Source organism: Oncorhynchus mykiss, chromosome 23 (assembly GCF_013265735.2).
Source record: "Oncorhynchus mykiss isolate Arlee chromosome 23, USDA_OmykA_1.1, whole genome shotgun sequence".
NCBI lineage: Eukaryota > Metazoa > Chordata > Actinopteri > Salmoniformes > Salmonidae > Oncorhynchus > Oncorhynchus mykiss.
Window position 1 is genome coordinate 22,811,974 of NC_048587.1, and position 17,500 is coordinate 22,829,473.

The 17,500-nt window shown below is 46.2% G+C and overlaps 1 protein-coding gene across 1 annotated transcript in view; it reads right to left on the bottom strand.

The window, feature by feature from the left end:
* Nucleotides 1-4,283: 4,283 nt before the first annotated feature.
* The window catches only part of LOC110502455 (B-cell lymphoma/leukemia 11A), a 54,569-nt gene continuing 41,352 nt past the window's right edge, over nucleotides 4,284-17,500 (bottom strand). The window contains exon 3 of the mRNA XM_036959945.1: nucleotides 4,284-9,851. Coding sequence (XP_036815840.1) covers nucleotides 7,633-9,851 — 2,219 coding nt within the window. The 3' untranslated portion in view covers nucleotides 4,284-7,632. The remainder of the gene's footprint in view (nucleotides 9,852-17,500) is intronic.

Consider the following 17,500-nt stretch of genomic DNA (forward strand, 5'->3'; position numbering starts at 1 on the left):
TGATTTGTTTTTGAAAAGTAATTCAAACTGAAAAGCCGAAATGTCTTGAGGCAATAAGTATTCAACCTCATTTGTTATGGCAAGCCTAAATAAGTTCAGGAGTAAAAAATGTGCTTAACAAGTCACATAATAAGTTACATGGAATTACTCTGTGTGCAATAATAGTGTTTAACATGATTTTGAAACGACTACCTCATCTCTGCACCCCACACATCTGCAAGGAGACACTGTCGAGCAGTGCATTTCAAAAACAGATTCAACCACAAAGTCAAGGGAGCTTTTCCAATGCCTCGCAAATAAGGGCATCTATTGGTAGATGGGTAAAAAAAAAAGCAGACATTGAATATCCATTTGAATATGGTGAAGTTATTAATTACACTTTGGATGGTGTAGCAATACAACCAGTCACTACAAAGATACAGGCGTCCTTCCTAACTTAGTTACCGGAAAGGAAGGAAACAGCTCAGGGATTTCACCATGAGGCCAAGTTACACAGTTCAATGGCTGTGATAGGAGAAAACTGAGGATTTTAGTAACTTCCACTTTGTAGTTACTCCAGCATATTAACCTAATTGACAGAGTGAACATTTCCAAATGAAAACATTACTGAGTACCACTTTCCATATTTTCAAACATATTTATTTTAACGAGGCAAGTCCGTTTAGAACAAATTCTTAATTTACAATGACAGCCTAGCCCGGGCCAAACCCTCCCCGAACCCGGACGACGCTGGGACAATTGTGCACCGCCCTATGGGACTCCTAATCACAGCCGGTTGTGATACAGCCCGAGATCGAACTAGGGCCTGTAGTGACACCAAAAGCACTCTAGCACTCTTAGAGACTTACTCAGAAAGACTCACAGCTGTAATCACTGCCAAAGGTTCTTCTAAAAATTCTTGACTAGGGGGTGTGAAATCTTATGTAAATGAGATATTTCAGGATTTAATTTTCATTGTTTTTGTTCATATCTCTCAAAAAATTATGAATATGGAATAAGTCATGGAAAAATGTGTATAACTACAGGCAATCAGCTGTAAAACTGCAACATTTTCTCTCCATCCACGGCGAAATGTGTACCACTGCAGGAAATAAACTTTAAAACTGCAATTTTGTCTCTCAACCCCAAAATGTGTGGAATTGCTGGAAATTTGTGATAAAACTGCCAAGTTTTCTCTCCCCTCATGGAAAAATGAGTGGAACAGCATGAAATTGGCTTTAAAACTGAAACATTTTCTCTGTGCACCATGGCAAAATGTGTAGAACTTTAAAGCTACTGTACACATTTTTCTCTCCTCCACCAAGAGGGGGTTCACAAATCTTTTTTGCCTGCGAGGTGGGTGAGGGGGTCCAACTAAATATTGCTTAGGGCCCTGAAAATGCTAGAAACGGCCCTGTGTGTGTGTGTGTGCGTGTGTGAGTGTGTGTGTACATGTGTACATGTGAGTATGCACAGAGAATGTACAGTACGTACGTGTAATGTAGTGTGTGTGTGCGTGTGTGTGTGTGTGTGTGTGTGTGTGTGTGTGTGTGTGTGTGTGTGTGTGTGTGTGTGTGTGTGTGTGTGTGTGTGTGTGTGTGTGTGTGTGTGTGTGTGTGTAGAGTAGGTGAGGTCTCTCTATGGGGTCACAGAAGAGAGAAAAGCGCTGGTGAGACCCAACTATTGAGACATAGTACAGAAGGGTGTACTTTACGGAATTAGTGAGCATATTGACATAGGGGACAGATAGTGTCTGTTTTGTCTACTTCTTGACTTGGACACAAGGGCTGTCCAAGAGGTATCTTGTCTGTCTGCATTCCTGTCCCCATTCACTCCTTGAGACACAGGCAGGGAGTGGGGGAGGGGTGAAATAAGAATGGAGGAGGGAGCCGTTTTCCCCCCCTTAACCCCACTGTCTGCACTTTTTAACTATAAACTGGGGGCAGACATCAGACATCACCCCCCCCCCCCCCCAACATTCTCTGCCTAGTCTCAACTTTTATCTGCGGTGTCTACACCTTGCTTTCCTGGGCTCCTTGTCTATCTATAGACTTTAAACCACCGTGGGCTCAGCAAACAACCCTGGCCAGGACAGGGCCAATAATTACACCAGTCACACCATACACAGAGAGAGAGAAGGGGGAAGAGAGGGAGGGGTAAAGGTTAAGAAAGAGGTAAAGAGAGAAAGAGGTTGAGAGTAAAAGAAAGGTATAGGAAATGAGAGGTGGATTGCCAAAAGAGCCGATGATAGGGGGAGAGAGGGTACGAGAGAGCGAAGCTATAGGGAGAGAGCTAAAGAGTTGGATTTATGATGTCACATAAGGATGGCCAGTCAAGGCCAGGGACACTGATAAAAAGGTGAACTTTGAACTTTCACTCCATGGCCTGACAAATCACGGTCCCAGCAAAGAACATAGCCAAAAGTGTTGACAAAAGCTGAACATGCATGCTTCACGTGTGTGTGTGTGTGTGTGTGTGTGTGTGTGTGTGTGTGTGTGTGTGTGTGTGTGTGTCTGTGTCTGTGTCTGTGTCTGTGTCTGTGTCTGTGTCTGTGTCTGTGTCTGTGTCTGTGTCTGTGTCTGTGTCTGTGTCTGTGTCTGTGTTTGTGTGTGTGTGTGTGCGTCACATTGTCTATGAATTCTACGCCTCCCTCTCTGTTGGGTCTGTGTGAGATAGTGGAGGCTATGACTCGCCCCTGATGGCCTTTTTATGAGATAGCCATTATTAAATGTTCAGTAAGGATGAAGCACAGTAGCAAATGAATATCCACAATAGCTATCTTGGGATCAATCTGTCTGATTAAGAAAGAATGCCAAAATGACCATGTTGTGGATGATCCAATTAATGACTGATCTAGGATCTGCTTACCCTTTCCCAATCCTAGCCTTCACCATAGCAAGGAAAACCCATACACATTGACCATGATTGACCTTAGAACAGCAGTTAGAGTCCACCTCGTACTAAGCTTGATGTATCTGCCGTGTGTCCATTATTCAGTGTTTGTGTAGAGTAATTGTCAGTGAGTGGCTTTTAAGTAGCATTTACTTTGTGTCCATCCCCACTATACCACAGTGGTCAGACTCGTGTAGGCTGCTGTACAGGGTAGATACATTTACAGACGCCAAGCACGGTAATGTGCAATATAGCCACAGGCATGCACACACTCATGCACACGAGCACGCACGCGCACACACACGTGCACTTTGGCCAAGATCCATTCAGCAACGCTCCCAGGCCAAATAACAAAACCACCTGTGAAAACACGCTTTCTCAAGTCTTTGGAGAATCTTCAACTGTAAAACACTGGCGGGAGAAAAATCCATGGGCGTTTATAGGGACTGCGGGTCATGCTTGTATAGATTTTATAACAGTGAGTCAGTGACAAATGCATTATGATTTTCACATAAACCAGTTTCGGGAGCCCCAGTAAAGCTGAAAAGGCCTAAATGCTTCCTGAGTTTATAACACAATTAATTTATCATAGAGAGAGAGAGAAAGAGAGAGAGAGAGAGAGAGAGAGAGAGAGAGAGAGAGAGAGAGAGAAAAAATAATAATATGCAGCTGATTTGTTTTATTTGCCTGGCTGGCTCTGCCGGAGGCCAGTCGCATTGTTCAACAAGGAGAAAATAGGCGCCTGCTGCTGCTACGGCTCCAGAGGTGGGGAATAAAAAAATGTGCCCTGAGAAAGGTGATGTGATGCTCCGTGGCTCAGGTGTCACCGCCTGGCTCACACAAAACAGGGCCTCAAAACAAGTGGCTGTGGTTTGTGAAGAACAAAACACACACTTGTCATTCTTATGAAGAACGAAACACACTCGTCATTCTTATGAAGATGGCATTTTCTAATGCACTGAGTGAGCGTTATTGGATGAACACAGCTGCCAGGTGTCTCTCCTACAAGGGGGATCTAATGTTTGAGTTCAAATGGGTGACATTTGGTGGAGGTTATTATGATAGATGGGTTTGGATAGATTAATGCTTTTGAATAGATCTGAGTAAACAGAGAGAGGTAATGATATTTAAGTAAACTTGGGTGAGCTCAAACTAGGAAAGCGTGAGTGGTGGCAATGGTGTTGGGGGTGGCGGTGGCAAGTAGTTAAGAAAAAGGGAAGGATGAGAGGGAGGGAGGGAGGGAGGGGACACTGTCAGCACTCTGAGACGCTTGCGCCCCACTGAGGAGTGACACGTATGTAACATGTATGTGCTCAGAGTTAGCATGCAAACTGTCAACAGCCACGCCACTAAAGCTGCTCTAGCTATGAACACACACGCGCATGGACGCACACACACAAACAACATATTTATACTTTCGTTTTTTTTTTTTTTATTAATTGTTTTTCAATAAAGGGACAAAATGGGTGTGTGAACAGGATAATGCAGACAACTGCCAGAAAACAAAGACAGTGGTTTCCCCAATACAACTGAACAGAGATCAGAAACAAATACAAAATAAAATGAAAAAAAGTTTGTCCAATGACCTTCGGCCAATCTTTAAAAAGTAAAGAAATAATATTATAACCTAAAAAGATCCCTTCCATGTCTCTATTTTAAACAGAGCATATAGGTAATAATAAATAGCAACTCCCATAGTAAAAGATAAAGTTCAAGTTCAAGTTACAACAAACAGCTCTCAGAACAAGAATAGAAAAGGCTGATAACAAAATATTCCGCATTGCCATTTACAAAAAAGGCTCAACTCAAGCAGGCTTCTCCACGTCTCCAATTCATTTTCATTTTTAAATATGCTTTGCATATGAAAGTATACCCAATCTAAATATAAAGCACCATTTAGTATTTGGCAATGAAAAATAAAACTGCAAAACATAGATTTTTTTTTTTTATTCATTTATTCTGACGCTTTTTTAAAATCGATGTACTGCATATGAAGTAATTTTTTTTTTCTTAAGATGTTGGAATGTAGTCAGGTGGGATAGGTGGGAAAGACAGAAGCACAAGAACAGGACAGCCCGACGTCAGCTTGCATCACTGCATACAGAATGGCAGCAGGGGGAGGAGGTCCAAACCAAACTAAAAAAGATATGTACAACCTGTGAGCAGGAGCCAGCGTAGCGCGGCAGCCATTTTATGGCCCACTGCGCTCAATGTCGCATACTTCTTTTTTTTATTGGGTTTTATTAAATGTTTTGAACATACAAATAATTTGCACTATATTATCCTGCCAAATTAAAAAAATAAACCGTGGCAGCTTGTTTTGTTTTTTTACTACCAAAAAAGGTACGTAAATACCTGTAGAGAGAACAAGCAACAGTTGAAAATACGAGCCTCAATATAAATACTATAGTGCCTACTCTAAGTGAACATTGAATTCAAATACCATTCTAGAAATACAGAAAAAGAAGACCATAAGTGTGTTTAAGCATTGGAATTGACATGAGTGTGCATCTTTCTATATTTAAGTTCTCTATTATATATTCATATATCATCTTAAACCTTTCCCCAATGCAAATTTTATTCAACCTGAAGAGCCGCGAAGAGCCAAGGCAAAATAAAAAGTCACAGTTTTTATTCTCCATTTTATATATACTGTGATCGAGTCTTGAAAACCACCAAGACAGAGAGGAAAAGAGAAACAACAACAAACTTAAATACAGTTTCCCCTAAAGATACTGAAGTGTTATTTAAAAAAAAAACAAAAAAACATTTGAATATTTATACAAAAAAAAAGATTTGTACAAAAAAAAAAAATCTTGCAGTGTGAGCAGCAAGTTTGTGATCTAGCTGAGTGAGCTTTTACCCAGTCACAGCACTGAGTGCTTTGCTGGCGTTTCCTGGGGTTAAACAACAAAGGTCAGAGGTGGTCAAAGGTGAAGGATGAGGGTCAAGGATGGAGTGGCTGGCAACAGATTCTGTATTCGTCACTATGTAAAACAATGGAACCCCCTAGCCATCAGTCAGCATTTTAGCAAGTTTTCCCTTAAGCGTATACCTGTAAACTGGGAAAATTGAACAGTGCACTTCTTTTTTGTCCTATAAATGACAGTCTAACTTTAGACTTGACCGCTATACAGACGTTGTACCAACGTTAGACAATGTTAGAGTATCTGTACAGTGTCTGAGGCAGCGTGACAAGTGCTATTTCACCATCAACCGGGGTGGATGTCTGCAACTCAACAAGGAAAAAACTCTCCTTTCACGTCAACACAAACAGCAAACAGTACAAAACAGAAAGAAAACAAAAGTACCTCTGCCTTCTATTACAAACCTATGTATGATTATTTTGTCTAATCTCCACTCTTTCTTTTCAAGAGCCCTGGCATGAGTACAATGGCCTTTCTTAAATAACATTTTTCTTCCTTTCAAGTTTAGGCAATTCATAGTTAATCATCACTGATGGATAGAAGGTTCAAATGTATCGTAAAAAAAGAAATCCCCCGCCCCTCCCCAAAACACTCCATTCTGTTAGCTTCTAATTCTGTGTAACTTTTTTGACTAGCTTGTATTCACTCGAATGCCCTCATATTGTAGGGTGTGCTGGGAGATTACACTCTGAAATATCCAAGCAGCATCACAAGTTTGTGCTACTGTAGATACATGTCAACGCTCGGGTCTTCACAAAATGTTAAAAGTCCCACGAATTTAGGATTGTACATTACAGAGTACCTTTGTGTTCAGTACCTCCGCACCAGAAATAAAATATACAAACAATTCAGTTATACACAATACTGCCTGTACCGTGCCTGCTGAAAATGTAAAGACACTATAATACATGTAATAGGTAGCTAAATGATGATTAACCAGAATTCTCCAAAGTATCTGTATTGGTATTATCAGTTAATCTTGTAAGTCACAGTCGACTTTAGCAGTCAGGTACTTGATGCAAGAACCTTTACTCGGGATGGATTCGACCCGTGTCCAGTATACAGCCGTGACCCCAAGCTTATAGCAGATAGGAAGATTATTAACCAATGCAGTTTCGAGATATTTAAAGGCACACTTTTTTTGTTTGTCTGTTTTACCAAATGATAGTACAAATTCAAATCTTAACACATCCTCATCTTTTTTTTTTTTTTTGTTTGTTGAAGAAATCTAAAGGCTGTCACTGCTTCTTGTGTTAAGTAATCAAGCCAATTCATAGATCATGTTTTAAACCCCATAGGGACAGAACGTCTTTTAGAAAGACGAAGGTTAAGTGCCCAGGTCGTCCAGAGAGGGTTAAGCTGAAGACTGTTCATCCTCCATGTTACAACACAGAACTGTACATGATATGTGTTACAGAATGGATGCAGCATGGTCACTTCTTTCTTGTCTTTTCTTTCCTTTTTTTTTTGAAAATAAAAACCCGAACAAGAAAACAGCAACACATTTTACTCAACAACTAACCAACCAGGGACATTTTCTATTTTTTTTTTAATTAGCCAAAACATACCATGCATGCTGTCTAATTATAAAAAATAAAATAAAAATGCAGAAAAAAAAACAGTACACAACATGTAAATTATTGCACAAGAGAAAGGCTTGAAGTTTTGCGTCAATGCAATAGTATTGCCCCGATACAGATCATGCATTCAACGAGTAATGGAAACGGGGTGTGCTGGTGCAGAGCACGTTGTCCATCGGACTGGCAAAGGAAGAGGGGAGAATCTACAGGGGACTGGGGAGGGAGAGGGGGACTGATGACAGGGGAAACTCCCACTACTCCGACTTAATTTCGGCACTCAAGGGGCGGTCACTGTGCCATTTTTTCATGTGTTTCTCCAAGGTACTGTACACGCTGAAGGGCATCTGGCATATCTCACACTTGTACACGTCCTTGCCGATCTGCCCGTGTGTCTTCATGTGGCGTGTGAGCTTGCTGCTCTGGGCGCAGGCGTAGTTGCACAGCTCACACTTGTAGGGCCTCTCGCCCGTGTGGCTGCGCCGGTGCACCGTCAGGTTGCTACAGTTCTTAAAAATCTTGCCACAGTACTCACAGGTGTCGGTGCGCCTACTGCCGTCCTTGGAGCCAGGACGAGTCAGCGGAGCCCCCAGATGGGGAGTGCTCCCCCCGCTCCCCGTCCCGCTGCGGCCCGACACCCCCCCATCCAGCTCCCCAGGAGGGGTGGAGAAGCGCAGGCTGCCGTTCTCAGACGAGTGCTCCGATGGAGAAGAGGCGAAGGGCGATTGTCTGGAGTCCCCTCCGAAGTTCAGAAAGGGGTCCTTGAGTTGTCGGGAGGCGGCATAGCCAGCCAGCCACTGGGAGTAGACGTTCTCTGTGTTGGGGATGGTGGGGGTAGGCAGGTCAAACTCCTTCTCCAGCTTAATGCGTTTGGAGAAGGGGCTGAGGGGGCTAGGGCTACCCAGTAGCAGCTTCTTGGAGAGGCCCACCGAGGCTGCTTCGCTGGGGGATGTGCCACGCCCGTTTATGGCCACGGCCGAGATGCAGCCCCCCTCTCCACGGTCCGACTCCAGCGCTGAGTCCTCGTCACACAGCTGGCGTTGTGTGTGCTCACGGTTGTGGTGGTGTATGTGGTTTTCTTGGTTCAGCGCGCTGCGCTTGTGTGCGTGAAAGGCTTCGCTGAAATGCTGCATGCTGGCCGCCAACCCCATGCCCTGCATCACCTCAGGCAGTGAGCGAGGGATGGAACCCTCCTCTCCTCCTACCAGGCGAACCCCAACTCCCCCGACCCCAATGCTGCCGTTGTTCTCATGGTGCCGCGCTGCCTCCAGACTCAAGCTGAAGTGGTAACTGTTGTTGTTCCTCCTAGCTCCATCCACCTTCTCCTCTTCTTCCTCCTCCCCCTCCTCTTCCTCCTCTTCACCCTCCTCTTCCTCCTCCTCTTCCTCTTCTTCTTCCTCTTCTTCCTCCTCCTCCTCCCCATTCTCCCGGCGCAGGCGGTTGTTCTCACTCTTAAGCTTGGCCACCACTGACTTGAGGGCGCTGCTGGCGCTGCCCATTCGCTCGCTGGTGCCCGGCTCGGGTGAGGAGGCTGCAGAGAGCCCATCTTCCGACTTTTCGGCATTGGGCGAGCCCGACTTGTGCATGTGCGTCTTCATGTGGCGCTTGAGCTTGCTGGCCTGGGTGCAGGCGTGGTCACAAAGATGACATTTGTAGGGCTTTTCGCCCGTGTGGCTGCGTCGGTGCACAATGAGATTACTCTGGAACTTGAAGCTCTTGCCGCAGAACTCGCACGACTTGGTCTTCAGAGGAGTGGAGGGCTGGGGGCCTGAGGTTGGCAGTGGGGTGGTAGGGGTGGTATGGGAACCCGAGGGGGACTGCATGGAGGGAGGCAGGGGAGGGGGGGTGGACAGGTAGGGAGGCTTTCCCCCACTGCCACCCCCTCCACCTCCTCCTCCACCGGGCTGGAATGGTTGGAGCAGCCGTTGCATATGGCTGGGCTGGTTGGGAGAGTGGGGGGGAGTGGACCCTGAGGTGTTGCCCGCCAGCTCCCTCAGCCGGCGAGAGAAGTCCATGGCCGATGGGGGGTCCAGGGGCATGGGAGGGTTGAGGCGCAGCACCCTGTCGAAGGCACTCGGATGGTGGGCTGCCAGGACCAGCTCCTCTGAATTCCGGTGGTGGGGGTCCAGGTGGTGGCGTGGAGGGGGACTGAAGAGCGGCGGCGTCGGGGGAAAACGCTGGTGCCCACCCCCTCCGTCCCGGCCCCCCGAGCCTGATCCAGGGATGCGGAGAAGGCTGAAGGGGCTGGCCTCGGGCAGGTGGAGACCATGGAGAGGGGGCTGCGAGGGGCAATCTGCGCCACCACCCAGGGAGGAAGGTCTGCCCATGCGGGGGGTGAGGGGGCTGCCATGCCCGTGCTCGCTCTCCAGGTAGATGCGGAAGCCATGGGTAATCTGGGCGTGCTGGAGCAGGAACCAAGCGCTGCCGTAGGCCTGTTTACAGGTGGTGCAGGTGTAGGTACTCGGCTCTTCCTTACCTGCAGGGGGACAAAGAGGAAGAGGGGACAAAGAGTAAGACTCATGTTCACAACAACAATCAATTAATTATTAATGAATACACATCATTGATCCCAAAGGAAATGTGTTAAAGAGTTTAGCTCAATTCAGCTGTGCTGCATTTGAATGCATTTAATCACTGTCTTATGGGTTTAACATATTATCATATTTTTAGAAAGGCATCATATGATGTCAGGGTAAATCTATCTTAATTATCTGCCTGATAATCTTAACAAAGACAAGACTGAAGAGAGGAAGAAAAAAACACAGCAACTCTTATCGAGGTCATGCCCCACATGACCAGCTTTCGCTAAAGGACTCCGGACACGTAGTGTGCTTGTGCGTGTGTGTGTGTGTGCGTGTGTGTGTGTGTGCGTGCGTGTGTGCGTGTGTGCGTGCGTGTGTGCGTGCGTGTGTGTGTGCGTGTGTGTGTGCGGAGGATCACAGCTTCCTCTAGCCTGCTTTGGGACACTTTTATCCCAGGTGACTGTGAGCAGTCTCAGCTTGCTACAGAGCAAACAATGACTGCTGTCCCTGCAGAGAACACACTCCCATTGATGTACAGAAAGAACCTCTAACAGAGAAACACAACACCACAGAGCAAATAATACAACAGTACTTAGGGACCATCCCAAAAAATGTATGCCTCTACTTTTTTATTTTATTTTAGACTGAAGGCATATCGACACCGACAGTATAAAAGTGTAATAATTATTTGCTCTGAATGGTGACACACACACACATAAGCAAGCGCGCGCACACACACACACACACACACACACACACGCTTCGTAAAGCTATCTAATCTGGCATAGCGAATTTAGTCTGTACTGCCTCATAGTCCACAAAAAGACACACACACGCACGCACACACACACACACACACACACACACACACACACACACACACACACACACACACACACACACACACACACACACACACACACACACACACACACACACACACACACACACACAGAGAGAGAAGAAAAGCGTCTTGCTGTGCATTACTAGAACCGCCCTCTCAATTGCGGCCCAGTGAAGTATTCTGCCGCTTGTGACAACAAAGGAACATTTAAAACAATGAATGGCTCTCTGACAATGACCTGTGGTCCGCTTCACAATGCGTGTCATCTCATTAAGCCCAGCCTGCTCCTCCATCAGCTCATTTACAAGATTAGATCATAAACGGGCCTCCGCTGAAAAGCCTTTCAATATGAAACCAGTTATATGGATGCAGACTCATGCACAGTCACACACACAGACACGTACATGTGCACGCACGCATGGACGCACGCACACACGCACACACACACACACACACACACACACACTCACACACACACACACACACACACACACACACACACACACACACACACACACACATACACACACAAAACACAGTACTGATTATTTAATAAAGATTGCAGCTCAAATGCTCTGCCTAAATGCACAGATTCTCCCACAGGTGCACACACTCACATGAACATGCGCGCGCGCACACACGCACGTACGTGTACAAACACACACACACACAGATATACAAATATTTAGACAATAATCAGATGAATGCTGAAATGTATAGCTATACAGACAGATAGTCATGGTAAAACACAGCAATAAAGAGTGAGCAGTATTGTGGTATCCTGGTCCACCTGTGAATGGGACATTCAGCCCATATACTCAGGGGCCATCCACAGGTTGGTTCCCCTTCAGACTATTTGCTCTACCAGACCCAGGCCTGAGACGAGACGAGCCTGGGAATCAAGTCCTAACAGATGAGCATGATAAGACCGACTGTTTACAAGTCATATCATTGCACTAAAAAGGGGAAATATATATAGGAAAGTCATTGGCAATGTGAATGAGCAACAACAAAAAAAAAATCGACTTTATTCTCAGAATGACGAGCCAACATAGTTAGCTCTGCAATCCTGCCAGACAAATAGATGCGTAAATACAATGTCAAAGGCCTTAGACACATTGGCGATAATGACTGAGGAGACATTTCCAGATAAAAAGCCATTTTGTGATAAAGTGGGGTATATCACATCAACTGAAAAGGTAAACAGACAGGGGTCAGTCACTGAAGCCTCCATACTCCTGCTAATGACTGGCAGTATGCAACCAGAGAATTAGCGACAACACTAAAAGGGATTCATGGTTTACCTTACAGCTTTTCCCCAACTGCAGTTTACCCTGCGCATCCCAAAAAAAACTAAAGGTCAACACTGTCGCCAAAAACAGCCATCAGTTAAAGTGAGCCATGTGAGTGGTCTGTGTCTGTGTGTCTGTGTGAGTGGTCTGTGTCTGTGTGTCTGTGTGGGTGGTCTGTGTCTGTGTGTCTGTGTGGGTGGGGTGTCACCGAGTGACATATTTCTTACACAACCTTTGTCTCACCTCTTGGGTATATAATGTGCGAGGGAAAAAGATGTGCCGAGAGCAAGGCTTCTCTGCTCTGCGTGTGTGAGAGGCCAGCAGTCGCTACTGGGCTGTGTGGTGAGGGGGGTGAGTGAGTGAAATGCGTGAGAGTCGGCGGTTGGGTTGGATAATCCTGTTAAGACATAGACGGGGGGTGTGTGTCTGTGGATCTCTCCACTCAGTGGTGGACTCTCCCCCGGACACTCAAACCCCTTTGTGTTCTGTGTGGCTCTAACCCACTGGGAGAATTCACACACGCACACACACACACACACACACACACACACACACACACACACACACACACACACACGTATATGTACCACCTACAGTTGAGGAAGTCCAGCATTAGCTAGTAAATTATGGACAATTACAATCGGCAGAAATGTCTGCTAATTGTTGCCACCTGCAGAGGGTCTAACCCCTACGCATGATTTGCATTTCCATTTAGAGTTGTTTCTCCTCACATAGACATTTATTGATGTGCAAGAGCCTTGGGAAAAGTTTAAATGTTTGGAAATGTAGAGGCTTGTGAGAGTCGTCAAAGCCTGCTTCCAATTCAGCCATCTCTCAGATCAACTCTAACGAGACATAATGTGTGAGGGAGAGAGACAGACGGACAGACAGAGGTCGTCCTAGGACAGAGCGGTGGCTGGGGTTTAGCGGTGGCTGGGGCTTGAGCCCACGTCACTCATGACAGTAGTTGGCCGCAACTGCAGAGCTTGGCAGCATCGTGTTCCGATCGCAGACGGCGAGAGAGGAATGAGGGAAAGAAAGAGAGGAGAGAGTGAGAGAGCGAGATGAGAGGGCAGTAACATGCTGCCAGCTTTTAACACTGGGAAATGTCAGAGCCATGTAACCAGCAATGAGCTATCAGAGAACAAGAAAGGAAGAAAGAGAGAGAAAGTGAGCTCCCCCACACACTACGTCAGACATACACACACACATATAGACCATAATGCACCACGCTATACACACATACTCTAACATATTACAACCTCCCTACTTTCATATTGACACACACACACACACACACACACACACACACACACACACACACACACACACACACACACACACACACACACACACACACACACACACAAAGTACTAAACCCCCTTAAGCTGAGGACACTAGAGAGGCATGTAGGTGATGTTAGATGTGAGAAGGTGGCACACACACACACAGAGGTGGAGAGTCATGAAACACGAGACTGGATGGAAGGAAATGTGTGTGTGTGTGTTGAAAGTTCCCCAGCTTACTGCATCTCTCTGGGGAGATGCACCACTCTGAGCAGATCGCTTTACAGGGCCTAAAATAACTCCACTGTTCCAAGCTGTGAAGATACACCCACACACACCAACTAAAACACACACACAAACACACCCAGCCTGTCAGGGACATGGCAGCATTTGCCAGGCAGTAAGATGTACACCATGGCACTGCCTGAAAAAGTATAATACATACATTTATAATTTGTAGGATTATGTCTTCTATTTAAAACAGAGAGAGGAATTCAGAGAGGGAGAGATGCGAGAGAGTGAGAGTGTGTGTAATGCCCTATCTATCATGGTAGAGAGCAGACATCTCTGTGCTACGTCTGGGAGGGTGGCAGTAGCAAACAAAGATGGATGCCAGCTTTAAACAGCTTGGGCAGCTTGAGCCCCAGACACACAGTCTCCTATTTCTCCTCTGCCATCTTACCAAGTATACATCCTCTACCTGCACCAATGTCACACATGCGCATGCACACACACACCCAAGACAATGTAAACTCCCAACCGTTCCACGTGTAATATGCCCCCACCCATTCACCAAATATGCAAAACCGCTACCCCCACTCTACATGTTACACACGCTACACACTACCCAAACACGCATCACAAACACTGACAAGCAGAACAAACGGCCAGGCTGACACATCCCTCAACTCTAGGCCATTTGGACAGTTCCCTTTGTCCCCTGTTCCCCATCTCTCCTTGTCCTTACGCTCTCTTATAAACTATCTCTCCATCCCCATTCTCTCTCTCTCTCTCAGTTTCTCTCAGTCACTCTCTCGCTCCCTCCCTCCAATTCATGGCTCCCTCGTTGTCTCACTCTCTCTCCCTCCCGCTCACTCCCTGTGTTGTTGTGTCCTTGGCTATGCAGTGCAGATTCCACCTCTGGGTGAGATAATGGTAATTGAGGTAATGGAACATTGCAGAAACAGGATTAGGGAATACGGCAGAGAGAAAGGACAATGTCCCCTAATAGAATTTGCAAATTCTATCAGCGGCTTAAGCTTTCAAGATCTCCTGAAATATTTATGTGTGCATGTCCCTTCACCCCTGACCAACTACGCAAATATATTACATTACCTTAAAAGTGTATCATGCATTAGGTATAGAATTACACAGGGATGTGATACCTGCAACATACATTATTAAGGTGCAAATATTCTATAATACTAAATTCTGTGAAACCCCAAGAATATTGTTATTGTTTATAATTATGATTATTATGATCCATATCACTATCATTAACACATTGTTGGTCACTACGTAAAGCCATCTACTCTGGCATAGCGAGTTCAGTCTGCATTGCCTCATAGTCCACAGAAAGACACAAACACACACACGCACACACACACGCACACACACACGTCTTTGTCCTGGCCCAGACTCTCAGTGGTGCGCCAAATGACTAACCACAAACAAAGGCCTGTTTGACCAACACTTGCTCCCAGACAAAGCCGGAGCAGGGAAGTCCAGGGAACAGAGAGCAGGGAGGAATCTTCTCCACTGAAAACTGGGAAAACCACCCAGTGTGGCGCGCTCTGCAAGACACCAGCAGAAACGAACATCTCTAGTCAACAGCGCGTAGCACCTTTCCTGCAGTCAAATGACCAAATCGCCCTCTAGTGGCCTCCTGGGTGGAATGTTATTTATATGATTTTTTTTACTTATTGTTTTGAAGCTGAACATCCGTCTTCTGTGATGCATTTAAGGTGTAGTTTTGGGATGCAAACTCAAAATGGAATACATTTCAGCTCCACATCTGAAAGGGTACAGGACCCAGAACCATAGTCCAACATAGTCCACAGACACAGAGGAGAGGAGAGGGAGGAAGGGAGAAAGGGAAAGGGAGAGGGAGAGGGAGAGAGGGAGAGAGAGAAGGAAAGGGAGCAAGAGAGAGGGGTAGGGAGAGAGGGGAGCGAGAGGGAGAGAGAGAGAGCGGGAGAGAGAGGGAGGGGGGGGAGGGAGGTAGAGAGAGAGAGAGAGAGAGAGAGAGAGGGAGGGAGGGGGAGAGAGAGGGAGGGAGAGGGAAGGGGAGAGAGAGGGAGAGAGAGAGGGAGAGGGAGGGGGAGGGAGGGGGAGAGAGAGGGAGGGAGGGAGAGAGAGCGGGGGAGAGAGAGAGGTAGAGAGGGAGCGAGAGGGAGAGAGAGAGAGCGGGAGAGAGGGTGAGGGAGGGGGATGGAGGGAGGGAGAGAGAGAGAGAGAGAGAGGGAGGTAGGGAGAGGGAGGGGGATGGAGCAAGAGAGAGAGAGAGAGAGAGCGGGAGAGAGGGAGGGAGAGGGGGGAGGGAGGGAGAGAGCGAGAGAGAGAGCAATGGATAGAGGGACGGAGGGGGATGGAGGGAGGGAGAGAGAGAGAGGGAGGGAGGGAGAGGGAGGGGGATGGAGCGAGAGGGAGAGAGAGATAGAGAGCAGGAGAGAGGGAGGGAGAGAGCGCGCGAGAGAGAGAGAGCAATGGATAGAGGGACGGAGGGGGATGGAGGGAGGGAGAGAGTGCGCGAGAGAGAGAGAGGAATGGATAGAGGGACGGAGGGGGATGGAGGGAGGGAGAGAGACTAAGAAAAACAAGAGAAAAAGAAAGTACGCTTTTTTGTCTGAGTTGTTTCTGATCCATGTCCTAAACCTCTGCAAATCAGTGGAAATGGTGTAATAACTGTGAAGTTGAAAGGTGAATCTCGATAGGAGAATTCCATGGGATTTTCATGCAGAAATCTGTGTTCATGTCGAATTCCCACTCCCCATTACCAGTGAAATCCCCGGAACACACAAGTCTTGCATGGAAAACCCAATTAATGGTGCCGATGATTTGCACACACCTGACGCCCCATCTGTAATGCCTGTTACAATGCAGAGGACTCACACAAGATCACAGACGTATCAACACGACCACAGACAGAATAACGGAATGAAAGCCGACTCACTGATCAGAACAAGGCCAAGCTAAGAAACTACCATACTAACTGCCATTTCCTCTTCACCTCAGCTAGACCTCATTCTGAGTAAACCCTGATTCAGTCATTGTGAGACACCTCAAACAATTCATCTCATTCAGCATGTTCTGAGAAACCTGTGTAATTCCATTCCACTACTGTAGAGAAACAGTATTTTGTGATTTACAAAAACAAGTCAGATTTCTATGAAATTGGAATGACTCAGCGCTCAAGTGGTCTGTTAAAGTCGCATTGTACTCTAGTCAGTAGCCCGAATTACCAAAGATCACAATCTGTAATTGGTGTCTGTCTGACTGCAAGCAATGTGTAGGTCTGTTACACACTGTTAGTGTGTGCGAATGGATTTGGTTGTACATATACTGTTGGACTTTATACTTTCTAATAAAGGCTGGTGTCTGTATTGAGAAGAACTATCAATACCGAGTGTGTGTGTGTGTGTGTGTGTGTGTGTGTGTGTGTGTGTGTGTGTGTGTGTGTGTGTGTGTGTGTGTGTGTGTGTGTGTGTGTGTGTGTGTGTGTGTGTGTGTGTGTGTGTGTGTGTGTGTGTGTGTGTGTTCTCAGCCAATCCCCAGCCACAGTTACCATGTGACCAGTACATGTTAGAGAAAAGAGGACAGGCAGATAATAGAAATAGCATAGCATAGAACAGACAATGACATGCAACTAGTTGTTGGTTATTTAATTGGTTACTTGATTGGTTACAGATTGGTTACTGGATATTTCAGATGACTTTGGTGTCCAACCAGTCCACAGACAAACATACAGAGATACAGTACAGTGTGACTCCTCAGCATCTCACTGCATCTTATAAACTCTACTCTACTAGCATTGCCAGGGCCTCCTAAACTGGGTATATGATTGCAATGAAATGGCCTGGCATTTATAGAACCATTCAAACATACTGTAGAAATTATGTGTTTTTGTGTGTGTGTGTGTGTGTATGTTAGGATGATTCCCTGCGGCGTTACAGACAGTGCT